The sequence below is a fragment of the Chanodichthys erythropterus genome, chromosome 12 (assembly GCF_024489055.1).
Source record: "Chanodichthys erythropterus isolate Z2021 chromosome 12, ASM2448905v1, whole genome shotgun sequence".
Lineage (NCBI taxonomy): Eukaryota > Metazoa > Chordata > Actinopteri > Cypriniformes > Xenocyprididae > Chanodichthys > Chanodichthys erythropterus.
This window is the reverse complement of record NC_090232.1, coordinates 46,451,173-46,478,747: the sequence shown is the minus strand read 5'-3', so window position 1 is coordinate 46,478,747 and position 27,575 is coordinate 46,451,173. Positions and strand designations below refer to the sequence as shown.

General features: G+C 36.9%; 1 protein-coding gene across 1 annotated transcript; it reads right to left on the bottom strand.

Annotated features, from left to right (window-relative positions):
• Positions 1-225: 225 nt before the first annotated feature.
• On the bottom strand, positions 226-26,299 carry LOC137032401 (adhesion G protein-coupled receptor E3-like). Its single transcript, XM_067404158.1, has 13 exons — positions 26,053-26,299; positions 11,459-11,490; positions 10,488-10,565; positions 10,177-10,372; positions 8,256-8,375; positions 7,967-8,142; positions 2,010-2,171; positions 1,728-1,934; positions 1,418-1,650; positions 1,238-1,292; positions 962-1,053; positions 618-780; positions 226-312 (listed from the first exon to the last, which is right to left on the bottom strand). The coding sequence occupies exons 1-13, from the start codon at positions 26,297-26,299 to the stop codon at positions 226-228; spliced, it is 1,848 nt and encodes a 615-aa protein (XP_067260259.1).
• Between the last annotated feature and the right edge of the window lie 1,276 nt (positions 26,300-27,575).

Below are 27,575 nucleotides of genomic sequence, written 5' to 3'. Positions count from 1 at the left end.
ACACGGTTCTAAAAATCATGGCAGTTCCTCGACCAACGAAATGTTGCACTTAAAAAATATATAGATTCACATAAGAGTATTGACAGCTGTGTATGTATAGTGTATGTAAATGTATAGCATGTTAATTGAAATTTGTAGCTGAGACTATCATTTAACATCAAAGTAGTGATGGAATGACTTTTATATTAATGTCACTTCCTCTCCTGAATTTGGATGGTGTAGTCTTCAGCGTTTCCTGAGGACACAGTTAATAGTGTTCGATTTGAGTCCACAGCAAAGACATCTGAAGAACTTCCTGTACTGCTGCCTGACCTGGACAAGAATGAGATGAGATATTATTTTAACCTCTGGTTAAAGAAAGAAGGGGGAAAGAAAGAAAGAAAGAAAGAAAGAAAGAAAGAAAGAAAGAAAGAAAGAAAGAAAGAAAGAAAGAAAGAAAGAAAGAAAGAAAGAAAGAAAGAAAGAAAGACATGTCCAGGTAATTTCAAAATTAAATTAAATTGTATTGCATAAACTAAATTTCTGATTAATTTCAGAAGATGAGAAATGAAAAATGAACTTAATATAAAGTAGGTGAGAGATGATTTTCTAGTAGACTGTCTGTAATGATGACTGACCTCATTATTAAAGACACAATAGACCAGGAAGATGAAGGTTGCCTGCTGGGAGTTCAAGATCATGAAGAGGATCTCCAGCTCCTTATAGTGATAACTGAAGAAGCCCAGAATTGAGAAACAACCAAGAATAAAACACTGAGCCAGTGTTTTAAATATCATAGTCCTGCAGAGAGAGAAAGAGAAGTAATGTCTTTTTTACATACACTATATATATATATATATATATATATATATATATATATATATATATATATATATATATATATATATATATATATATATATATATATTAGTGTTTGAAATAATAAAAGTAATAATAATAATGAAATAATAATGTTTGTTACTTCTTTTGTTTCATCTGTGAAACTTCAGCATTCAGGTTTTTCAAAGTTGAGATCAGACTTATGATGATGCAGATGAAGAGAATCGTGTTTAACTGCACATTAAGATTAAAAACCATCATTAATCATTGTTTTGCTCTTAATAAAAATGTACTTACTGCTAGTATGAAACAAACAGGCCCCAGAAAAAAAAATAACCAGCAGCTAAAAACTATAATTTTTTAACCAGCAGCTGTTTGGAGCTGTTTAATATAAAATCATGATAAGAGAGGTGCTTACTGCTAGTATGACAAATAAAGGTCCCAGAAAAATCCATATATTTTTAATCCAGCAGCTGTTTGGTGGAAGATACAGAAAATATATATATATATATATATATATATATATATATATATATATATATCAATGAACACACATGGATGATGACGTTCAGCAAAGAGTCTCTCAAACTATACTCACTATTTGTTGCTGTAGCCTTCAGGAACCAACACAGCAGACACGCCCACCACAACCAGAACAACCGTATATACAATCACACACAGGTATCGACTCTTAAGCACCTCCCTCTTTTTGGAGCTGATCTGTGATAGGTTCTTCACACAGATGAAGAGCAGCACAGCTTCAATGAACATCCACACAAAGCCAGAGAGAAAGAGGAAGTGCAGCACACCTGATATCACGGCACACAACACCTGGAGACCAAGAGAGACGGTTATGATGATTCTCAGTGAGGCTGTGCTGAGCTGTAGGGCTCCTTCATCATTCTCACCTGATGAGGGCGTATGAGGCTCAGGAACTGTTGTGTGAGCAGAGACAGAAGGTGAGCCAGCAAACGACTGATGCAGATGTTGATTCGAGCCACATTATTCACTCTAGGACTCCACTGACAAAGGGCAAAGGTCAACAGGGACAAACTGAAGAACACCAGCCCCACGATCACAAACACCAAATTCAACAGATCCAGCAGTGAGTCGCTCTGAAAAAACATGTCAGAGTACATGAGTACCAAATCTGTGCTGTTCTTCAGTGGTCACTATAAATGTTCTCGTACCTCTGGTGGTCTGCTGGTTTGCATGATGAGAGCGAATGTCGACAGATGGACACAGGAACACACAGTGTAGCTGCTGTTGGTCTCTAAAACAGAACAACCATCTACAATCCACTCGCTGATATTCCAGTACACACAGGACAGAGAACCACAGGGGTCAAACTCCTGCAGAAAGAAGAAAGTATGAGGTTCCATTTGTGCCAAAATTATGTTGACATGCTGTCCGTCTATGCTATGTGTCGTCTCCGCTTACTCCTGTCATCAGTCCTTTTCGTTTGACTTTGTCGTCTTGCGTGTCAATGCTGCATGTGTCATTACTATGTGTCGTCTTCCATGCCGTTGCTATCCGTCGTTACCCTCTGTCATTACTATGTGTCGTCTTCCATGTCGTTGCTATGCGTCGTTACCCTCTGTCGTTACTATGTGTCGTCTTCCATGTCGTTGCTATGCGTCGTTACCCTCTGTCGTTACTATGTGTCGTCTTCCATGTCGTTGCTATGCGTCGTTACCCTCTGTCGTTACTATGTGTCGTTACCCTCTGTCATTACTATGTGTCGTCTTCCATGTCGTTACTATGTGTCGTTACCCTCTGTCGTTACTATGTGTCGTCTTCCATGTCGTTGCTATGTGTCGTTACCCTCTGTCATTACTATGTGTCATCTTCCATGTCGTTACTATGTGTCGTTACCCTCTGTCGTTACTATGTGTCGTCTTCCATGTCGTTGCTATGTGTCGTTACCCTCTGTCATTACTATGTGTCGTCTTCCATGTCGTTGCTATGTGTCGTTACCCTCTGTCGTTACTATGTGTCGTCTTCCATGTCGTTGCTATGTGTCGTTACCCTCTGTCATTACTATGTGTCGTCTTCCATGTCGTTACTATGTGTCGTTACACTCTGTCATTACTATGTGTCGTCTTCCATGTCGTTACTATGTGTCGTTACACTCTGTCATTACTATGTGTCGTCTTCCATGTCGTTACTATGTGTCGTTACCCTCTGTCGTTACTATGTGTCGTCTTCCATGTCGTTGCTATGTGTCGTTACCCTCTGTCATTACTATGTGTCGTCTTCCATGTCGTTACTATGCGTCGTTACACTCTGTCGTTACTATGTGTCGTCTTCCACGTCGTTACTATGTGTCGTTACCCTTTGTCTTACTATGTGTCGTCTTCCATGTCGTTACTATGTGTCGTTACCCTCTGTCGTTACTATGTGTCGTCTTCCATGTCGTTGCTATGTGTCGTTACCCTCTGTCATTACTATGTGTCGTCTTCCATGTCGTTGCTATGTGTCGTTACCCTCTGTCATTACTATGTGTCGTCTTCCACGTCGTTACTATGTGTCGTTACCCTTTGTCTTACTATGTGTCGTCTTCCATGTCGTTGCTATGCGTCGTTACACTCTGTCATTACTATGTGTCGTCTTCCATGTCGTTGCTATGCGTCGTTACCCTCTGTCATTACTATGTGTCGTCTTCCATGTCGTTGCTATGTGTCGTTACCCTCTGTCATTACTATGTGTCGTCTTCCATGTCGTTGCTATGTGTCGTTACCCTCTGTCATTACTATGTGTCGTCTTCCATGTCGTTGCTATGTGTCGTTACCCTCTGTCGTTACTATGTGTCATCTTCCATGTCGTTGCTATGTGTCGTTACCCTCTGTCATTACTATGTGTCGTCTTCCATGTCGTTACTATGTGTCGTTACCCTCTGTCGTTACTATGTGTCGTCTTCCATGTCGTTACTATGTGTCGTTACCCTCTGTCGTTACTATGTGTCGTCTTCCATGTCGTTACTATGTGTCGTTACACTCTGTCATTACTATGTGTCGTCTTCCATGTCGTTACTATGTGTCGTTACACTCTGTCATTACTATGTGTCGTCTTCCATGTCGTTACTATGTGTCGTTACCCTCTGTCGTTACTATGTGTCGTCTTCCATGTCGTTACTATGTGTCGTTACCCTCTGTCGTTACTATGTGTCGTCTTCCATGTCGTTACTATGTGTCGTTACCCTCTGTCGTTACTATGTGTCGTCTTCCATGTCGTTACTATGTGTCGTTACCCTCTGTCGTTACTATGTGTCGTCTTCCATGTCGTTACTATGTGTCGTTACCCTCTGTCTTACTATGTGTCGTCTTCCACGTCGTTACTATGTGTCGTTACCCTCTGTCTTACTATGTGTCGTCTTCCATGTCGTTACTATGTGTCGTTACCCTCTGTCGTTACTATGTGTCGTCTTCCATGTCGTTGCTATGTGTCGTTACCCTCTGTCGTTACTATGTGTCGTCTTCCATGTCGTTACTATGTGTCGTTACCCTCTGTCATTACTATGTGTCGTCTTCCATGTCGTTGCTATGTGTCGTTACCCTCTGTCGTTACTATGTGTCGTCTTCCATGTCGTTGCTATGTGTCGTTACCCTCTGTCGTTACTATGTGTCGTCTTCCATGTCGTTACTATGTGTCGTTACCCTCTGTCGTTACTATGTGTCGTCTTCCATGTCGTTGCTATGTGTCGTTACCCTCTGTCGTTACTATGTGTCGTCTTCCATGTCGTTACTATGTGTCGTTACCCTCTGTCATTACTATGTTTCGTCTTCCATGTCGTTACTATGTGTCGTTACCCTCTGTCGTTACTATGTGTCGTCTTCCATGTCATTGCTATGCGTCGTTACCCACTGATATTACTGTGTCGTCTTCCATGTCGTTGCTATGCGTCGATACCCTCTGTCGTTACTATGTGTCGTTACCCTCTGTCATTACTATGTGTCGTCTTCCATGTCGTTACTATGCGTCGTCCCATACAGAAGTCACATAGATCGAAATATATTTAAAATAAATACAATTTTTTACATTGAAATATCTTAAATTTAAATATAAGAAAATATGTTTTATAAAATATATGTAAATATATTTTAAAATATATTACAAACATATATTTAAATATTTGATTTTGGCCGCTTTTTAATATTTTCCACATATTTTAAACATATGTTAATATATTTTTATTGGAAATATTTACATATATTTGCCATATATGTAAATACATTTAGATATCAGACTATGTAAATATATTAATTTGCAATATATGTCTGTATTAATTTCTTAATACAGACATATATGTGTGTATATATATATATATATATATATATATATATATATATATATATATATATATATATATATATATATATATATATATATATATATTAGAGGTGGGCATAGATTAATTTTTTTAATCTAGATTAATCTAGATTAAAATGGCTCATTTGAATTCTACTGAAGACATTCAGAATATGTGAGATACCCAAATTGTCCCTGCGTCCCAATGTCCATACTATCCATCCTAAATAGTATGTGAGATTAAAATAAGTGTGTCCCAAAGCATAGTATGTTGAAAAGAGTATGACAAAAGTCCCCGGATGGTCTACTATTTCCGGTAGATTTTCGAAGTGTGGATCCGTGCACACTATAGAGGCTAATATTGCCCACAACCCATTCCGCGTTGTACGAGGATTCAGTTCAGAACTACAAACACGAGCAAAAAGTGTTAAAAACTACAAAACATGGCGAATATGCATGATCGACGCTGAGAGGTTGTTTGAGTGACTAATAATAAGTTCAAACTGATAGAAAATATTTATTTAATGTTATATGTGTTATTTTTCATCTGCAAATACCAATGTGGACTTTTATAAATATCTTATTGGCCATTAACTTTTAAATGCATAATTATGCATTAAAATGAGGTGAGTTCTCCACATGAAAGACTCGCAACTGCAGATCAACGCGCTGCATTTCTCTCCGATACGGTAGGAAATTAACTAAATGAAATGTGGAGAATGTTGATGATTGACAGGGCAGTTTACGGTGACTGCATGCGACAGAGAGCAAAGACGCAATTGTATGACTTGATAGTATGTCCCAAAGCTTCTTTTGCTACACACTCAAAAGTAAGTACTTTTTGTTCACAGAAAGAGTACATACTTTTAGGGCGTAGTATAAGTAGGCGAATTGGGACGCAGCAAATGACTAAAAGTAATCCGCCATTTTGTCCGACAAAGCAGATAGGAGTTAGAAGATTAACCTCGGTGGAGTTAAACTCGTATATTATATTTTGTATATTGACATATTTCCGCGTTTGAAACAACATTGATTCTCATGTTCATTCATGTTTATTTGATGCTATAAATGGACTCGTAGTAAGAGATGATTGGTTTACGAGCCTCTTGAGCTGAGGCGCTACAGCATCTGTCACGACCATGGTAACGGCACATTAAAGAGCAACAAAACGTTTTTTATTGTTTGAATTTCTTAAAAACTACACAGTTTTAAAGCTGGGACTTTGTTAAATATCATAAGTAACCTGCTCTGTCTTATCTGTCGACGTCTTGTCAGTGTCCTCTTTGCTCCGCGATGCATTTATCACTGTGTGTGGGGAGTGACAGCGCCACGGCTTGTCGACCAAAGCAACAGTAACTAAGGGGGGCGGGTCTTTGTGAAGGGTCAGTTCGGCTAGGTATATATCCGCGCTAAAATATCAAGGTGAAAGTCATCATAACTTGCGTAGAATAGACCCAGCTCCCAACCCAACTCTGAGAATAGATTAACGGCGATATTTTTTTTATCGCCCGATAAGAGTCTCACGTTAACGCAGCACGTTAACGCCGATAACGGCCCACCACTAATATATATATATATATATATATATATATATATATATATATATATATATATATACACACATGTACTGAAATTTAATGTGTTAACAAATATAAAACAAGTAACGACAAGTAACGACATGGAAGACGACACATAGTAATGACAGAGTGTAACGACGCATAGTAACGACATGGAAGACGACACATAGTAATGACAGAGTGTAACGACGCATAGTAACGACATGGAAGACGACACATAGTAATGACAGAGTGTAACGACGCATAGTAACGACATGGAAGACGACACATAGTAACGACAGAGGGTAACGACGCATAGCAACGACATGGAAGACGACACATAGTAACGACAGAGGGTAACGACGCATAGCAACGACATGGAAGACGACACATAGTAACGACAGAGGGTAACGACGCATAGCAACGACATGGAAGACGACACATAGTAAGACAAAGGGTAACGACGCATAGCAACGACATGGAAGACGACACATAGTAAGACAAAGGGTAACGACGCATAGCAACGACATGGAAGACGACACATAGTAACGACAGAGGGTAACGACGCATAGCAACGACATGGAAGACGACACATAGTAACGACAGAGGGTAACGACGCATAGCAACGACATGGAAGACGACACATAGTAATGACAGAGTGTAACGACGCATAGTAACGACATGGAAGACGACACATAGTAAGACAAAGGGTAACGACGCATAGCAACGACATGGAAGACGACACATAGTAATGACAGAGTGTAACGACGCATAGTAACGACATGGAAGACGACACATAGTAATGACAGAGTGTAACGACGCATAGTAACGACATGGAAGACGACACATAGTAATGACAGAGTGTAACGACGCATAGCAACGACATGGAAGACGACACATAGTAATGACAGAGTGTAACGACGCATAGAAACGACATGGAAGACGACACAGTAATGACAGAGGGTAACGACGCATAGCAGCGACATGGAAGACGACACAGTAATGACAGAGGGTAACGACGCATAGCAACGAAATGGAAGACAACACATAGTCATGACATAGGCAGCATTGACAAGCAAGACGACAAAGTCAAACGACAAGGACCGATGACAGGAGTAAGCGGAGACGACACATAGCATAGACGGACAGCATGTCGACATAATTTTGGCACAAATGGAACCTCATAGAAAGAACATGAAGAAAATATTACAAGACTGAATATTAGATGTTTTCAGATGTTCATCAGTTCTCAGGTTGGACAGAAACACATTTCAGTCTCTCACTCTGATGTGTTTGAGGGTGAAGTTGACTGGTTTGGTGAGTTTAGTGTTGGTGGTTTTGGGAAGAGTAGCTGAGATCACAGTGGACATCATGGTTTTAATCATGTCATTTAATGTGTTGAAGAAGTCGGGCTTCAGTAGATTCTCCATTGTGTTGAAGCTCATGAAAGCCACAGCAGCTGATCCTGACAGAAACAGAAGAAACTTGTATTCAACATGATGAAAAACCTCTGGTAAATGGGGTTTAGTGTTATATATTCTAAAAAAAATTATATTAAACCATATAACATACTTGTTTCACTGTTGTTCTTGGCGATCCCAATGAGATCAATGTCCACAGAAGAATTTGTCATTTCAAGTCGAGGGATTTTATCTGAGGTGACATTTGGTCCAACCATGAAGACTTCAACCTCTGATTTAGAAAAATAAGCAATTCACCAGATTTTTTTAATTAAAATTGATTAATTCTGCACAAATTTAGAGCTCAATCTCTGAGTTAGATTTATATTATTGATTACAGCAGCACTGTGATTCTACAGTAGAAGATCAGCTTTTTCAATATAATCTAAAAGATTTCTCAAAAGCTGGTCTGATTAACAACAACAACAACAAAAAACCTTTCTTTTAGGCACAAATCAAGAATCAGCGTATGAATCTCAACAACGGTGACAAGCAACTTATTCTGATAAACAGATCAACTCTGAACATTAGAAAACAAGCTATTAAAGGTCACATAAAACAGAAAAATAAAAGAAAATATTAGGAAATACTACGACAATTCAGCTCATAATTTATTCATGCAGCAATGCATGATGGGAGCCATGGATGAATTTTGATTGGTGGCTCCCAGAATGCACTGCAACATGCTTTTTGATGGTCACCACTGTTGAGATTCACAGGCTGATTCTTGATGTCTGTGTCTCTAAATAAAAAAGTTTTCAAAGTTTTTTGATCAGACCAACTTTTAAGAAATCTTTTGGATTATATTGGCAAAGCTGATCTTCTTCTGTAGAATCACAGTGCTGCTGTAATCAATAATGTAAATCTAACTCAGAGATTGGGCTCTAAATGAGTTCAGTGATTCAGGACAAATAAGGACACCGCCAATTGACCATTGCTTGTCTGGCTGTTATAACACAGTTAGACCAGTTAGACCTCATTTGAAATGTCAAAGGTTGATGTCTTCTACCTAAGTGCTTTGTTCTCAACCGGTTTCACTTCAGAACCCAGATTTTACATTAAAGGTGCCCTCGAATGAAAAATTGAATTTATCTTGGCATAGTTGAATAACAAGAGTTCAGTACATGGAAATGACATACAGTGAGTCTCAAACTCCATTGTTTCCTCCTTCTTATGTAAATCTCATTTGTTTAAAAGACTTCCGGAAAACACGCGGATCTCAACATAACACCGACTGTTACGTAACAGTCGGGGGCTCCGCCCCCAATATTTGCATATGCCAGCCCATGTTACCAACATTATGAAAGGCATTAGACAAGGGCAGCCAGTAACATCTGGATCTGCACAGCTGAATCATCAGACTAGGTAAGCAAGCAAGAACAACAGCGAAAATGGCAGATGGAGCAATAATAACTGACATGATCCATGATATCATGATATTTTTAGTGATATTTGTAAATTGTTTTTTTTCTTTTCATTTGCGTGTTTAATGTAGTTTCGGTAAGATAACAATACACAATTATAAATTTACTGTAGCTACATTTGTCATTGTTGCTGTCTGTGGCGAGGGGGGAGTGGTTCAGCGAAGTCTGCAACGGGAGAGAGCATCAGGAGACGCGTGGTGAGTGAGCGGGTTGAATGCAAATCAATCACGAACACCTGTTTCTCGTTCCAGTAATTGGCGTGGAGACAGGATAAAACGCCAGGAGAAGCAGGAGCGTGTGAGAGATAGAGGGACTGTTGACTGAGACCGAAGTGCCTGATCTGAACAATTTACTGGAGTGAAGCCCGTCTTTTGATGTGGAATTATTGAATGTGCGTTGCACCGTCTTTTGTTTGTTTGATTTCTCATTCTGTGAAAATAAAGCTCAATCAACAGTCAAAGCCGATCCCTGTCCTCTTCCTTCCCACACACACGAACCTCATCACACTGTCCAACACCTAATCCACTGCTACTCTTCAGACCATATAAACTCCCTGACACAATATATAAACTCAGTTTCATTATCAGTAATAACTGTTTCTCCACTCACCTACAGCAGCAAGAGCAAAACTGACATTGGTACTTGTGTCCGTCGGCTTCACCAATGTAGAAATGAGTTTCTCGTTGGTTAATAACACACGGTTTCCATAGTAGGCGAGTTCAGCTGCACTGATTGATGATGATGATGATGACGACTGTAAAATCTTTGAAGCGTTGAGCACCATATTCAGAAGTTTGGTCACAGTCTAATTGATCAGAAAAATAAAGTTACTAAATGTAAATATCAAGACAGGCAATTCATCAGAACTGTGATGTCAGTCATTATGTAATTATTTGATCATTTTTCTCTTGAGGACTTACATCCACAGGAAGCACTTGATCTGCAATGTTCTCGATCTGATCAAGAAGATTTTGAAGACATTCTATAGAAGTTGGATTCTGAAATCAAAATTGAGAACAATTTGATGATTTGGATGAGTGAGTGTTGACTTCTTTAACCGGGTATGTTGAGTGCCTCTGAAATGAGACACAGATAGTGTTTTTGAATGAATCTCTTTAATGAATAATTCAATAAAACATACGCATACATACATGAAGATCTTTATTGAAATCAAGTTAATTTCAAAAGCTGCTTTTCTATAATTTGCTTGCTACCGTAGACAGTGTTTATATTCAAACTAATAAAGTACTACAGAAGTACTAGAATAAAAGTTTATGTTTGTAACAGGAATAATAGCAATGTGTGGTTGAAAAGATTATAAAACTGTTTCATACATATGACAATTATTTATAATTTAATTCTGCTTGGGCGTGCTATTCACATTTCCCAGTGCTTAAAATCCCTCATTTGCAGCAGACCAATGAGAACGCAGAACAATGATGTTGATTATTCTCAAAACAACAGAGACTATAGGCTCTAGAGCTGTTGTGGACCTGCATACTCAAAAGCCTCCATCACAGCAGAAAATTACAGTGGTTTGACAAATAAATTAATGATGGACAGTTACATATTTCCAACATTTTATGATGTAAGCTTTATGTGACACCTCAAATGACAAGGGAATTTATAGTAATTTATAGTGTTAATTAATTAGTGAGTCCGCAAACTCATTCTCTCAAAAAGCTTGGGTATGCCGAGCTTTCACAGCTTAAATGGACTGCAAAATCATCAGCAATTAATAGAAAAGCACATTCATATTTCACATTACACACATGTATTGCACTGCTCAAGTTTGACTATTTTTTTTTTTTTACTTTTTTTTTGCCTAGACTATTATTGATAGGAACTGTGAGTTCAATTCTACAACTTCAATTTCAGAAACTCAACTTACGGTGCATCCTTCTGGCAGCGTTATATTTATACCTGCAATGACAGAAATCAGCATGAAGACAATCAACTGCAATTATTATTATTATTTTTTTTTTTTCTATTTTAGCAAGAATTCACCAAACACAACAGATCAGTAGGTTTCAAAATGAAAAACAAATTTAAAAAAAATATTCAATTTGTGAAATCTATGTGAAAATTTGATTCAACACAAAAAAGTACAATAATAGAAAATGTAACCATAAGTGTGAGAACGACCAAAAAAATGTTTAAGGAATTTGGAAAAACATGAAACTAATCTAAAAGTGATGATGTCACTTTCCTTTCAGTCTGTTCAAAATGTGCAAGTAATCATATCATCATCCTGCATGGGAGGTGCAACCTTTACTGAAACTATCAAATTTCATCACCATCATGATTTCTCTTCATATCAGCTTGTACACAGATGGTCATGAAAATGTCTAGTGATGTAGCTGTACATTTTACACACTCTCTCACACACACACACACACACACACACACACACACACACACACACACACAATCTGTTCAATTCTACATTCAGCGAAAACACAATCCAACAGAGGAAACATCAGACTACCCAGATAGCAAGCAATGATTGAAGCAATGTTAAATCAATGTTAATGTGTCAACGTTAACCACATTGAATCAATATCACTTTTGAACCCTCAATTAATGTTTGTAAAAATGTTGAAATTTCAACAAAAAATCAATGGAAATGACATCATGCTTGCACTCTCAGAAAATGAAACACAACTACAACTGACTTAAAGCCACACAGCCTGAAATCAACTGAAGATAAAAGACAATACATCTCTTAAGATCTCAGCAGAAGTTCATTTTGAGAATTAACAGGTTTAGATGTTGATGTTTTATTGAAAATGTTTGGTCACCATGTTGGTGGTCAGTGTTCATTTAGTTTGGCAGTTTGACTCTTGGCTTTTCATGTGAATTTGTGGTCTTTGTAACAGTGTTTACCAAAACATATTTTTTTGTAAAGAAACCAGAAACAAAATGACAGAGCCATATAGTTTTCTGCCTCATAAAGCAGAGTAGTTTACTAATTTTGTTCCTGACCAAAAGTGGTTATTTGTTATTAAAATATTATATTCACCAATAGTTCTTTCTTGCCACAGATCATGTTGTGATTTTTTTTTTTTAAAAAACATCATGGGGAAAAAATAATTTGACACAGACATTAAGAATCAGCATATGAATCTAAACAATGGTGACATCCTTCATGCCCAAACCTATATGAAAGAAGTGCAAGTGTGTGTGCAGTCATATCTTTCATATACGTTTGGATTTGTCTTTCTTGGCTTGCACCTTGGACAGAGTGCGTTTGTTTATGTTTTGATGACATCCTTCATGCCGCAATGCATGCTGGGAGCCACCATAGCATACAACTCATGACTCCCAGCATGCAGTGCGGCATGAAGGATGTCACTATTGTTGAGATTCATATGCTGATTCTTGATGTCTGTGTGTTTATCTTTAGTTGATTTCAGGCTGTGTGGTTTTAAGTCAGTTGTAGCTGTTGTGTTTCATTTTCTGAGTGCAAGAATAATGTTGAACCAACATTACATTGTAACATTGATTCAATGCCATTACCATATTTTTTTTTTTTTTTCAATGTTAATTGTGGGTGCAAAAGTGATATTGATTCAATGCGGTTAACGTTGACACATTAACATTGATTTAAACCTGAGGATGATAAAGATGTAATTAAAGACAGAATATGCAATAGCAGGTGAATTTATATACAGCATATTTAGCACAATTAATTAAATTTTAAAGTTTACACTGTTGGCATGCATTTATCAATACTGAGACATTTTCCTTTCTTTTTACAGTTAGCAAAACTTCAGGTTTAATTTTTTTGTGATATACTGAATTCATCCTTTAAAATGTATGACATATTTTCTAAATTTGTAGTGTTTTTTGCATTTTAAAAAAAAGTTTATTCTTTTGCAATTTATGATAGTCACAATCCAATTCTAAAGCCATGTTCATTCATGAAAAAATTCACGAATTCTATTGTAGTTTCTTCCACCAGCCTATAACACTGAGGCTTGTATGCATCCGGATGTGATATTAACTGATCTGTTAAAGGCAAACTCACACAACAGAACTATGAGACTATATCCCAGCTAACAGGGAACGTTTCCATAACTTTCACTAACGTTATGTAAAAGTTATGTAAATGTTAGAAAAAAAAAACATTCCTAAAATAATATTTCAGGAACATTCTTATAATGTTTTCATAGTTAAAATACATTCTCATAACGCTGAGAGGAAACATTCTTAGAACAACATTGTTGGAACATTCTTATGTTATATGACTGATGTTCTCATAATGTTGAGCAAAAAAGTTCTCATAACAACGTTCTTGTAACATCTTTATCATGTTATTTGTATTTGAATGATGTTCTCGTAATGTTGAATGAAAACGTTCTCATAAGAATGTTATTGTAACATCTTGACTGATGTTCTCATAATGTTGAGTGAGAACGTTCTTAGAACAACATTGCCGTAGCGTCTTTATGATGTTATTAATATTTGCTAAATGTTTTTGAAATGTTAGTTGGAAGTTCATATAACATTTTTTTTTTTTAAAATAGAACTGAAGAGAACATGAAGCCACATCGTGACCTTCTCTGAACGTTACTAGGTGACAGTGTACCCCACTAGAAATTTTACATTTCCAGAACATTCTCAAAACATCCACTGGTATTAAGGAAGTTGTCTAGTAACGTTCCCAGAATGTTTAGAGATGGTCACGATGTGGAGTTCTTTTAAGGTTTGGGGGACGTTATTTGGTTGAAATTCAGGGAACATTCAGGACATTCTGGGAATGTTTAGGGGACTATTTCTATAGGACGTTCTGTTAACTTCCTAAATGTCCTCTTTGTAACATTATCGCGTGACCATAAAATAACCAAAATAGAACGTCCCCCTAAACTCATATCGGGAACGTTATTAAATGAACAACAGAGGACCATGTGGCAACGTTCAGTTAATGTCCCAAATATCCTCATTGTAACGTTCTTATGTGACCATAAAATTACCCAAATTGGAACGTCCCCCTAAAATCATATAAGGAACCTTGAACTGCAGCACTTTCATTACCAAAAGAGGATGTTTTATGTCCCAAATGTTCTGTAAAATATCTGAATTTTTGTCACTTTTAGAGAACTTTTAGTCAAAGTTGCACAAGGTCACAAGAACATCGCCTTCTGTGTGGGTGTTTTATAGAAAATAATAAAGTGTGACGTCACCATTATGGAGGTGAGCGTTTGCTTTAGATGGGCTCTTGATTCTTGACATTTAACATTTGATTTTTTCTGGCTGTTTTAATTCACCAGCACCTCCGCTTTTGGAAAATCCCAAGAAATGACATACCCAAACTAAAACAGATACAGTTCATGAACCCTTTGCACTAAAAGCATAAGTAAGGTCTCATTTGAAAGCAGACACTTTACAGTTTATTGTAAAGTCATAAGTAATTATTGTCACAATGAAGAAAATAGTTAAAAATAAGTTATTAGAAATGTATTTTTATGAAATATCTTTATGGAAATGAAAGCGAAGTTGGCCTTGTAGCAATCCAGAAATACACTGTGCTATTCTGCACAATGAGAAAAGCTATCTCGATTAGCATCGCACTATAAATATAATCTATCTATTATTAATACCCGACATGTCGTGAAGAACACAGATAAACCACATATCGTCACAATAATATATTTATTACTTTCAAAAGTGTCGATCTGGATGTTATATTGATGTTTTCAGCGATCTTTGGAAGCCTCTGTTAGTTCCATAGACTGTAAAAAAATATGGACGTAGCATCACCCGTAGATGGACAACATCCTTAACACCATTTGGGATGTTCTGAGAATGTTCTGGGAATGTAAAATTTCTAGCAGGGCAGGATGTTTTGAACGTTTAGAAAATACTCAGTATTCATGTTTTCATAACATTTCCAAAATGCTAGAATGTTCCTTTTACATTCACATAAACCAAGAAAAAACATTCTTGATACATAAAAAAACCTGGACATTTTCAATGTTTAAAAAACATTCAGAAATAACATTTTCATAACTTAAAGAGAATGTTAACAAAACATTCTGATAACTTCTTTTTGTTAGCTGGGATGATGCTCACGCCATGGTGCTCACACTACACAACAAGTTTTCTTGTCGACTGTCATCTTCTTGTCTTAGCAGCGTTAATGCTACACATCACAACGCCGATAAAGGTACACAAACTGCAAGATCTTTAGCCAAGCGAAAACCCTGCCAACAATGAAAAAATGTTTTCTCACACAAAATCATGTAAGACAATAGAGATGCTCATGCTGCCCAAGTCATCTGTGCAGAAAATAAAAAGAGAAAAATTGGGCAGAAATACACGTGGCTGCCTGTGTGTGTCTGTTCAGCAAAAACTGACAGTAAATAAAATATATCATAATGTTACGTATAGAAACTTTTTAAAAAAAATATTTCTTGTTACTTTCTTGTTTTTTTTCTTTCTTGCGACACTGGCCCTGTCCCAAATGGCACACTCCGGACTTGTGGACTTCCTCAGAGGTCTGTAGTGCAGACCTATAGGGCCCTTGGCGCGAGTCCACGAGGGCTCATTGAGAGGTATTTTTGGGACAGACTCGATCGTCACGCCGGAAATAATGGTCTGGTTGTTTTTTGACAGGAGCTGCAGGTTCGGGGAATATGCTGCCTATTGTTGTTGTTGTTTTTACCATTGTGTTTGCGGGATGGCTTGCCATGCAGAGGAATCATATTTTAATAATATTTAGCATCGAGAACAGGTTTCTTTTCTTTTGCAAAATATTATCTCCATGTCATCTACACAGCCTGCTTTTGCTTATGCCACCTGGGCATTAGACAATATATACATGCTTATTTAAATAATGTATACAGTTGTAATAATACATAATGTTCCATTTGAACTAAGATTACAATTTTAACACATAATAAACGTGCGTGAGTTTCAGATGAATTTACAGGTTTAAATATAAATACTAGGTTTACATATGACTCAGTAAAGCCCTGACATTCAGTTCTATTTATTTAATGAATCATAATGCGATCGTATTATTCAGCGCGCTATTATTATTATTATTATGTTTGAGATATCAACCACTGGTCGATGACCATAATGTTTGTATAAACTGGTGTACACCTAGGTCATAAAAACCGTAATGATACCTACACTTAAATATTTTCTTCTCAGCCATGTCATCAATTGCTCTTGAGTGAAATCTCCTCCCATCCGTTGTCTGATTGGCATTTCGCAAGGATTCCTGGGTAGTTAAAGTGGGCGGAGCCAGCATCTATGCGGGCTTTGCGGAAGACCGCTTCAAGGGTACAAAGGGGGCTGCTGAGCACACTTCAGAGCATTAAAATGCTGAATGGGATGGCCTACGGACTCGTACACTTGGCGAGCACGCGCAATTTAAGTCCACAAGACAGAAAATCCACATGAAGTGCGCCATTTGGGACAGGGCCTTTCTTGTTTGTTTGTTTTTTTGTCACATTGCTGACATACTCATTTTTGACAAGAATCAGTGACCGCAACGAGCACCGATTTGGCCATGATTCAGAGGTTTTGTCGCAGACCTTGGAAATCTCTGTAGTGTGAGGCTGCCTTAAGCTGTGTGCTTACATAGACAACAGTGTGTAGAATTTTGACAATGACTAAATACTGAGAAATTAATGTAATCAATTGTATAAATTAATAAAGTAATACAGTTCACAGGGTCAACAGAAAATTGTTTAAAGCACTTACATTTACAGAGGATAATCAACAGTGACCATACGACACCTGGCATGAAAACAAAGACAAATATTAGATGTTTATTATTATTATAATTATTTTTTTTAAATTATTATTATTCTTAAGACCAGATATTTAAAATCAGATATTTAGGACTGACTGTTATACACTTAAAGGTGCGCTTGAAAAGACATACAGTGAGTCTCAAACTCCATTGTTTCCTCCTTCTTATATAAATCTCATTTGTTTAAACGACCTCCGAAGAACAGACGAATCTCAACATAACACCGACTGTTACGTAACAGTTGGGGGCTCCGCCCCCAATATTTGCATATGCCATTGCCAGCTCATATTCAAGCCATTAGAAAGGGCAGAACGTCTGGATGTGCACAGCTGAATCAACAGACTAGGTAAGCAAGCAAGGACAATAGCAAAAAAGGGCAGATGGAGCAATAATAACTGACATGATCCATGATAACATGATATTTTTAGTGATATTTGTAAATTGTCTTTCTAAATGTTTTGTTAGCATGTTGCTAATGTACTGTTAAATGTGTTTAAAGTTACCATCGTTTCTTACTGTATTCACGGAGACAAGAGCCATCATTATTTTCATTTTTAAACACTTGCAGTCTGTATAATTCATAAACACAACTTCATTCTTTATAAATCTCTCCAACAGTGTAGCATTAGCCGTTAGCCACGGAGCACAGCCTCAAACTCACTCAAAATAAAACGTTAACATCCAAATATATAATTTACTCACATAATTCGAAACATGCATGCAGCGTGCATGACGAACATCTTGTAAAGATCCATTTGAGGGTTATATTAGCTGTGTGAACTTTGTAAATGGACTGTAATATAGTCGAGAGCTGGTGTGGCAGGGAAGACGCAATTGGCAGGGGGCGGGGTCGAGTGTAAACCAGTGCATAGTTAATGGTGCCCCAAAATAGGCAGTTAAAAAAATTAATTAAAAAAAACTATGGGGTATTTTGAGCTGAAACTTCACAGACACATTCAGGAGACACCTTAGACTTATATTACATCTTTTAAAAACATGTTCTAGGGGACCTTTAAGATTCAAATGATCAACGTCTGTTCAGACAGTTTTGTAAATATCTGGTGTTATAATAATGACTCAAACACAATGCCATGAGTTATCTTATCAAACAAATTGTGTATTTTTTGCTGTTTATGAAATGAATTCGTCAAACTTTTGCTGCCTCTCTGAACAAAGTGAAACATGCTAAAATCGAACACTTTCTTTCTTCAAAACCTAAACACAGATTGAATATTTATACACTGTAAAAAATAAGTCGTTTGTTTAACTTAGCTTTTTGAGTTATCTTTTTGCATTGACTCAAATTTGAAGTGTTTTCAACTTGACAAATTTAGTTATTTGAACTAATAAAGTTTAGTTGGAATAACTTTATGAAAATAAAGTGAACTTCTTTTTTAAAGTGTTCAAACCACAGCTCATGATCATTTAATCTAATTTGGCTTGTTTTATTAATTAAACCAAATACATAATCATTATATTTAAATTGTTCTTCTATGTAAACTGTAAATGATTATTTTATTTCAATTGTATGTTATTGAAAACTACTGAACTGTAAGTTCAAATAACTAAAATTGTCAAGCTGAAAGTACTTAATATTCTAAGTAATTAAAACTTAAATTCAGTAAAGTCAGTGGAAATTAGTACCACAAAATGTTGTTTTAAAAAGTGAACAAAAAACATTTTACAGGGAATGTTTATACTGAAAACTTAAAAAAAGTTAATCCAACTAAACTTTAGAAGTCAAGCTGAACATACTTAATATTTTATGTAAATACAACTTAACTGTATAATGAAATTACTACAAATTATTCCAATAAAAAAAAAAAATGAAATATACGCTATGTTTATATAAGTCTCATATTTAAGGTCTAAATAATTACATTCTCACCTAAAAAAACCTATAAAAACTACATTTCATTACACAACAACAGTAGTATCTGTAAAAATATGGTGGACTTTCTTGCCTGCCATGACACTCACTGAAAGCAGAGTGATTCAAATGGTGAAACGATTCCCATGGTGATACAGGTAGAATATCGCATGGCTGGAAGAACCTCTGGTAACACTTTAGAATAATGGTCCGTCATTAATAAGTAACTATGCAGGAAGTAATGCAGGACTAATGAGTAGTACTACATTAACACTTCAGCTACTTCTATTAACTAATATAGAAACAAGCTTAACTAATCAGTAAGTAATATCAAATTTAGAAGATAGTTCCTTATTAGCTAATCAATAATTACCTAATGAGATTACCATCATTAATAACTATTAACTAACGGACAAATTGTAAAGAACATTATCATGTGTTTGAGACATAATCAGTGATCATTTTTAGTCTGAATATAGTCAATTAATTACTCAAGTGTTACCTAGTCACTATGCAGGAACTACTAGTGATCAGGACCATTATTTTAAAGTGAAAAACACCTTTTTTCACTTTAAAATAATGGTCCAGATCACTAGTAGTTCCTGAAGAATGACTAGGTACTTGAGTAATTAGTGATGCATTTTATGACCACGTTGAGAGTAAAAAAGGACACTCTTCAAAGAACTACTAGTGATCTGGACTATTATTTTAAAGTGAAAAAGATGTTTTTCACTTTAAAATAATGGTTCTGTTCACCAGTAGTTCTTGCATAGTTCCTAGGTAAAACTTGAATAATTAATGATGCATTTTATGACCACATTGAGAGTAAAAAAAGACAGTTGCTCAGATCTCAGACACTTTAATTTTGTGATTAGTAATTAATTAGTAATTCTTTATAATTTGTCATAATTACCTATTAGTTCTTAATGATGCCAATCTCATTTTCTAATTATTAATTAACTAATAGGGAACTATCTTAGTCCTAAATTTGATATTACTTACTGATTAGTTAAGCTTGTTTCTATATTAGTTAATAGAAGTAGCTGAAGTGTTAATGTAGTACTACTCATTAGTCCTGCATTAATTCCTGCATAGTTACTTATTAATGACGGACCATTATTCTAAAGTGTTACCGAACCTCTAAGCCAGTATATATAGTATATAGTTATAGTAATTAAATGACAAAACAAAAACTCTTTTCTCAGAATTCCTTCATCCTCTCAACCTGCTGCGTTCAAACTCAAACTCCTGCCAGTCACAGACCAATCAGCAGTAGGCCAACAATTTCAGCAAAATTGAGTTACAAATAAAATATCAAATATACAGAATATGTATGAAAATGCGGCCACGTAAACATTAAATTGATTTAGGGATGATCAGGATCCTGAATGAGGTGAGTTTTATGTTCACCAAGGACATTTTTACTACTGTAAGAGACACAAGGTGGCGCCATTTAACTGTTTTATTCTGTGAAAAGACAAACATCTTTGTTTTTGTTTATAGTTTATGAATTCTTTTAGCCATCAAATGTCATTTAATTCTCAGTCAGTAACCTATTGAAATATGCAACATGATTCTATGTGAAAACAGGAAAAGAAACAAACTTACTTTTAAAAACAATGAACGCCATTATGGAATCTGATAGTCCACTGTGTTTATTAACTATTCAAGAAGCCACATCAGGCATTGATTTTCTGAAAGAAATTTAGAGACAAAACAAAAATGAGTTGTGATGGGGGAGTATGTAACAAGGTGTGAGGGAGTAACACTGTCAGTTTAACCTATTAAAGTGTCCCAATTATGCCTTAAAGGTTCCTAATATTGTTTTATGATTCTCCTACAACAGGTTTACATGCATACAAGGTCAAAAAACACTTTCGTTTTCTCATAATATACATTTAATTTCACCTCAGTTCTCTATGTTTTGTGAACGATTCGTTAGAAGCAGTTCAAAGAATCAGTCTCTCTAAACCCCTCCTTTCCGTGAGCCTACACTGCTCTGATTGGTCAGATGGCCCAATCCTTTGTGACTGGTTTACTGTGTGCACCGCGTGCCTATTGCTATAACTGAATGACAGCTATCAGTTCGCAAGACATTGTTATATGGAAAGAAAAGATGGCATCAATTTTACAGTATCAATTTGAGCATGAGTCCGACGATGAAACATCTGAAGAAACCAGAAACTGATTCGCAATTACGATTGGAGTAGGACGTTTCTCTATGGTAAGTGTCACCTTAAGCCGGGGACACACTTAAAGATTAGCTGAAGCATTATAAGACTGAACTGAACACACTGTTTGATTTTAAATGCTGACTGTAAACACCTACTGAACGGCTTTAGTTATTTATAAGACGTGACAGCAGCGTCACTATTATATTTCATGTAGGTGCACCAGTGGGAACTGTATCGGAATGCCAAGCGAAGCTGAAAACCTCTAACATAAGATAAACATTTAGGCCTAATGTGAACGCAGACTTTGTCGTCATTAACAAAGAAAAATGGCTATATCATTTTTTGACATTACAAGAGGTGTTTACTGTTTACAGAGAAATTCTTCAACTAGTTAGTGCGGACTAGCATCTTAATATCCTATTACAATACAGGTCCACTATATTGTAATAATAAAAACAGCTTATTTTACAGTTATGTAAGCGAACTGGGCCTACAGCTATAAACTCCCATCGTTAGCTGAGCACAAACATGAATAGCTGATAATGCATTACACTTTGTAAACAAAAGTCGTGCTCCATCCTTGATCATTACTCCAAGTAATAAGACTCACTGTTAGACTTTGCAGTAGAAAAACGGCCAAATTCTGACAGCAACAAACCATTTTCCAGAGGTGTAAAGTCCAGGAGTCAGAAAGTAAAAGTCCTGACATATTTTTTATTCCACCCACTGAAGCAGTGTTAAAGTTAATGAGATAATGAAGTGATTAATTGAGTGATGATTGACCATTATTGAAGACACCTGATGATAACAAGCAGAATCACCAAAGGAGAAAATCACAATTTTTAAGCCACCATCGTGGAGATGAGTGTTTGCTTTAGTTGGGCTCTTGACCCTTCACTATTTCATATTAGATTTTGTTTGGGCTGTTATAACTGAGTCATAACAGCCAGAAAAACAAAGAAAAAAGATGATCAGGTGTTGTTGGTTATGTTTTCACATAATCGTTATTTGACATGAATCACTGAACTCATTTAGAGCCCAATCTCTGAGTTAGATTCACATTATTGATTACAGCAGCACTGTGATTCTACAGCACAAGATCAGCTTTATCAAAATAATCATATAACCATAATTTATTTAGGTACCCAGCTAACAGAATTTTGTTATAAGAACGTTCTCTAAATATTCAGTGTTGGTCATGGGAAAATAAAAAATGTCCAGTTTTCATGACGTTACAGAAACGTTTTTATAAGGTATAATGTTCCTTAAACGTTCTTTAAACTTAATTTTGATTTAAAATTCAACATTGTTGGAACATTGTTTTGTAACATTCCAAGAACATGAAAATGTTCCGTTTTCTTAATGTTAGTAGAATGTTATTTAAAGGTTAGTATGATGTTCCTGAAACATTCTTTCAATCATTCAAACACCTGCTGTGAACAAACACTGAAAGAAAGAGAAATAAGAACACAAACTACAACTTTCTTCAGCCACAGCCTTAGATGAACTGAAGATAAAAGACATTAAATCTCTGAAGATCTGATTAAACAACTCTACAAATAGCATTACCAGCTTCACTTATTACTAACCAGACTGACTTAATTTCTGTCACACGTCCACAGAAGCTCTTATTGAGAATTAACAGAAGTTTAGATGTTTCGTTTGAGGTCACCATCATGGAGGTTGGTGGTTGCTTTAGTTGAGCTCTTGACCCCTGACAATTATAGAGTTGCTTCTTTATCAGTAAGTGCAGGTTTTCAGAAAACATTTCTGCATTGATAAAGAAGATAAACATGTATGTTCTAATAACAGACAAATGACTGCATTAAAGTGTTTTTTTTTTTCTTTATTTTTAGTATTGAAGTGTTATGTGAAAAGGAAATGATAAACTCAAAAATGTGATAGAAATCATTTTTAACACTGATTTGATATATGTTAGATTGTCCAAAACTATTTAGAATTTAAAAATGACACAATCAGACATCAGCATTCATCATTACAAACCTCAGCAATGGTGACAATAAAAAATACAAATAAAAGAAATCAGCTGAACATAAGGAAACTGAACATTTTCATGTTCTTGGAACGTTACAAATTAACGTTCCTAGAATGTTGAATTTTAGATCAAAATTAAGTTGACAGAACGTTTGAGGAACATTATAACTTATAAAATGTTCCTCTAACGTCAAGAAAACTGGACATTTTAATGTTCCCAGAACCAACACTGAATATTTAGAGAACATTCTTATAACAAAATCCTGTTAGCTGGGGTTACTTATAACAGTGTGGCCTCATATAAACCCTGAGCAGTGTTAATTTAACACTATGAATTTTGCTGTGTACACAGGTAACACCTGAATATTTGTGAAATTCATAAAGATTTATCTTCAAATACTGTAAACTGCTTAAGAGTGCTGACCTGGTCAAATAACTAAAACTCCACAAAATAGATGTCAGTTCATGATCACATGTCAGCATGCTGCAGTGTGTTTGCTTTAAAGAGACTGATCATAGAGAGAAAAAAGAAGATCTTACCTGATGCAAGCTGATATACAGTGATCCTCACCCGACTGAAGAAAATATTTGTGTTGGCTAATATTATCTGTCCATCATCCTGATGAGGAAATATGTGCACAAGTATACTGTTTTTTTTTTGTCCTCAAATTCAAATTCAAATTCAAATTCATACTGAAAATAGCTTACATATTCAGTTCCTATGCATTTTGCTTTCAGTGACCTTTTACAGCATCATATGTGTAATTCAATATCAGGTGTTTATCGGTTTTAACCTAATGACTCCAAGTCCTTATCATAAATAATGCTGCCTTTGCGTGCAGTCAGAAATTTAATAATTACCATGTCTGAAGTCATGATTACAACCTCATTCACATTCAACTTTCGAAATGTGCAATTTTCATTCATATGCAAGTTTTACATAGGAAACTCATATTTACAATAATTTCGAGAGCATGTTGTAACGGTGGCGACACCCAGCTGTACACTTTAAACCTCAAAAAGTAGTTTTTTTTGTTTTTTTCGGGCACCAGACAGTAAAGACTGTCAAATTTAAATATTTACCAGATAGTTTTAAAGCCACCAGTTACAATAAACAAACTCAAATTCTCCAGTTCATTTCGTTTAATTTTAAAATAATAATAATAATAATAATAATAATTGTTATGGTCCCTGGTTTGAATGCCTAGGAGTGGAAAGGGACACGTAACATAACAGATGGACAACGGCTAGAGTTTTCCAAATAAATGATTTATTTTAACACAAATTACTCACAAAAAAATAACCAAAAACAAGAGACGGGGAGCCCAGCAACCAAAGAGAGAAAAGGAACTCAACTAATAAAGTCAAGCTGGGACTCCCCGCTCCAACAAAAGTACAAACTTAGTAACAAAAGTACAAACTTAGTAAAAAGAAAATAAAGACGAAATGATGTGGAGGCGAAGAAGGCTGTGGCTGGCCGAGACCCCAAAAGTCTGCCTCCTTTCACTTTATAGCCTCGCTTCCGCAGCTCAACCAATAGGAAACTAGACAAGAAAATATTAATTAATCATTGAGAACTCTGGGCCGGGGCATTTGCGAAACACACGTAACACCCCCACCCCTGGATGGTGAATGGTGATCCGAAGAAAAGGCAACCATTCACCACGTAACAGCACGCGACAACGCATCTGCCAAGACATTGTCCTTACCGGCGACATGTCTTATCTCCAGGTTAAATGCCTGCACAAACACAGCCCACCTCATTAAACGCTGGTTAGAATTACGCATTTGATGAATAAAAATGAGAGGATTGTGATCTGTGTAAACAATAACCGGACGTGAAGAGGAACCAATGTAAACTTCAAAATTATTAAGGGCCAAAATTAAAGCGAGTGCCTCCTTTTCAATCGTTGAATATGACATTTGATGTTTTTGAAACTTCTTGGAAAAATAGCACACAGGATGCTCGACGCCATCGGGCCCATCCTGCAACAAAACGGCACCTGCTCCTGCATCACTAGCATCAATAGCTAGCTTAAAAGCACAATCGTACATTGTGGCAGCTAGGACAGGTGCGTGCATTAGGAGAGCTTTAAGAGATTCGAATGCATGCTGACATTCTGGTGACCACTTAAAAACCATTTTCGGACTCAACAGGTCAGTGAGTGGGGCAGCCACAGAAGAAAAGTTTTTACAAAAGCTACGGTAATAGCCCGCCATTCCCAAGAACCGCTGCAATTCGCGACGAGTGGAAGGAACTGGGAATGATGTGATGGCCTCAATTTTGGCACTTACCAGCTTTACCATGCCCCCACCCACAATTTTCCCCAGATAAACTACCGTTGCTTTAGCAAAATCACACTTAGCCAAATTAACTGTTAAATTTGCCTCAGTCAACCTAATAAAAACTTGTTCTAACTGACTGATGTGCTCTTCCCATGTTGCAGAATGGATTACTATGTCATCCAAATATGCCTTGCACCCCGGCACCCCCCCCTAAAACGCGGTTAACTAACCGCTGAAAGGTAGCAGGCGCATTGCGTACACCAAAAGGCATTACAGTGTACTGTAAAAATGCATCCGGAGTAACAAATGCACTAATTTCTCTGGCACGCGGAGTTAAAGGCACCTGCCAGTAGCCTTTTAGAAGGTCCAACTTTGTCACAAAAGCTGCTGACCCCACACGGTCAACACAGTCCTCCATGCGAGGAAGAGGCAATCAGGCTTTGTGACATTGTTAACCTTCCTAAAGTCTGTGCAGAAACGGTCCGTTCCATCAGACTTGATAGCAAGAAGACCGGGTGAACTCCAAGAACTAGTGCTAAATTCTGCAATGCCATGCAACAGCATATAGTCAACTTGGTTTTGGAGGCGCTGGCGTTTTTCAGGGTTGACACGGTACGGATGCTGTTTGATGCGGGTCATTGTCACCAACATCGATATCATGCTGCAACACGTGTGTTTGGGACGGCACATCTGAAAATAATGAAACGTAACAATTAATTAAATTTATTACGTCTGTATGCTGTGAAGAGGAGAGATGCAAAAAACAAGAATCAAGGTTAGCAAGCATCTCCGAATTTTTCAATCGGCCTTGAACTGTAGAGACAGAATGACTCTCAATACCACCATCAGTTTCCGGACCAGATAGCAACTCACAGGCTTCAGGGACACTTTCAGCTTCGGACATCCCCACACTGAGATCAGGTACCTGCAAAGCACTGGACAAAGGCGAACACACAGTTTGAGAACACACAGGTTTAACATTGGACAAGGCCAGAACTGTGTTTACATCACCAAGACTGGGTTTGCCCAATTGCTCACGATCATAATAAGGTTTAATCATATTGACATGGCAAAGTCTGCTACGACGGGCACGGTCAGGAGTAGCTACAACATAATCCCTGTCACTGACACGCTTTTCTATGACATAAGGGCCACTATATTTTGCCTGAAGACTGGAACCAGGGATAGGTAGAAACACCAAAACTTTATCCCCAGGTTTAAACTGCCTAACCTTGGCCTTTTTGTCATACCAGCCTTTCATTTTAGATTGAGCAGCAGACAAGTTTTGTGTAGCCAACTCACAAGCTCTGTGTAGCTTGTACCGAAACAAGCTAACATAATCAATCAGATTTTTTGATTTGGACTCATTCAAACAATTCTCCTGAAGCAGTTTTAAGGGACCACGCACATTATGAGCAAACACTAAATCTGCTGGACTAAAACCAGCGACCTCCCGAGTTGCAAACAACAAGAGATGTACACCATCATCCCACTCCTTCTCAAATTCAAGGCAATAGGCCCGAAGCATCGCCTTGAGAGTTTGGTGAAACCTCTCCAACGCTCCTTGACTTTCTGGATGGTAAGCACTTGAAAAGCAGTGGGTGATGTTCAGCTGATCAGCCACCTGTGCAAAAACACGAGACATAAAGTTCGTCCCTTGGTCGGTTTGAATTACCTTAGGGAGTCCAAACAATGAAAATAACTTAATGAGTGCTTTTACAACAGCGGGTGTAGTGATTTTACGCATGGGTATAGCTTCAGGAAAATGTGTTGAAGCACACATAATGGTCAATAAGAACTGGTTGCCAGATTTAGTACGAGGCAATGGACCCACACAGTCTACAGTAATGTGATCAAATGGTGCATCTACTGCCGGAATTGGATACAAAGGGTATGGCGGAATGGATGGATTTGA

Excerpts from the sequence above, each read along its gene's own strand:
- LOC137032401 (XM_067404158.1), bottom strand. The coding sequence starts at position 26,299 with ATGACCCGCATCAAACAGCATCCGTACCGTGTCAACCCTGAAAAACGC. Across the intron at positions 10,373-10,487 it reads ATCAAGTGCTTCCTGTGGAT|ACTGTGACCAAACTTCTGAA; the intron begins GTAAGTCCTCAA and ends CTGATCAATTAG. Across the intron at positions 8,143-8,255 it reads CAAGAACAACAGTGAAACAA|CTGCTGTGGCTTTCATGAGC; the intron begins GTATGTTATATG and ends TGTCAGGATCAG.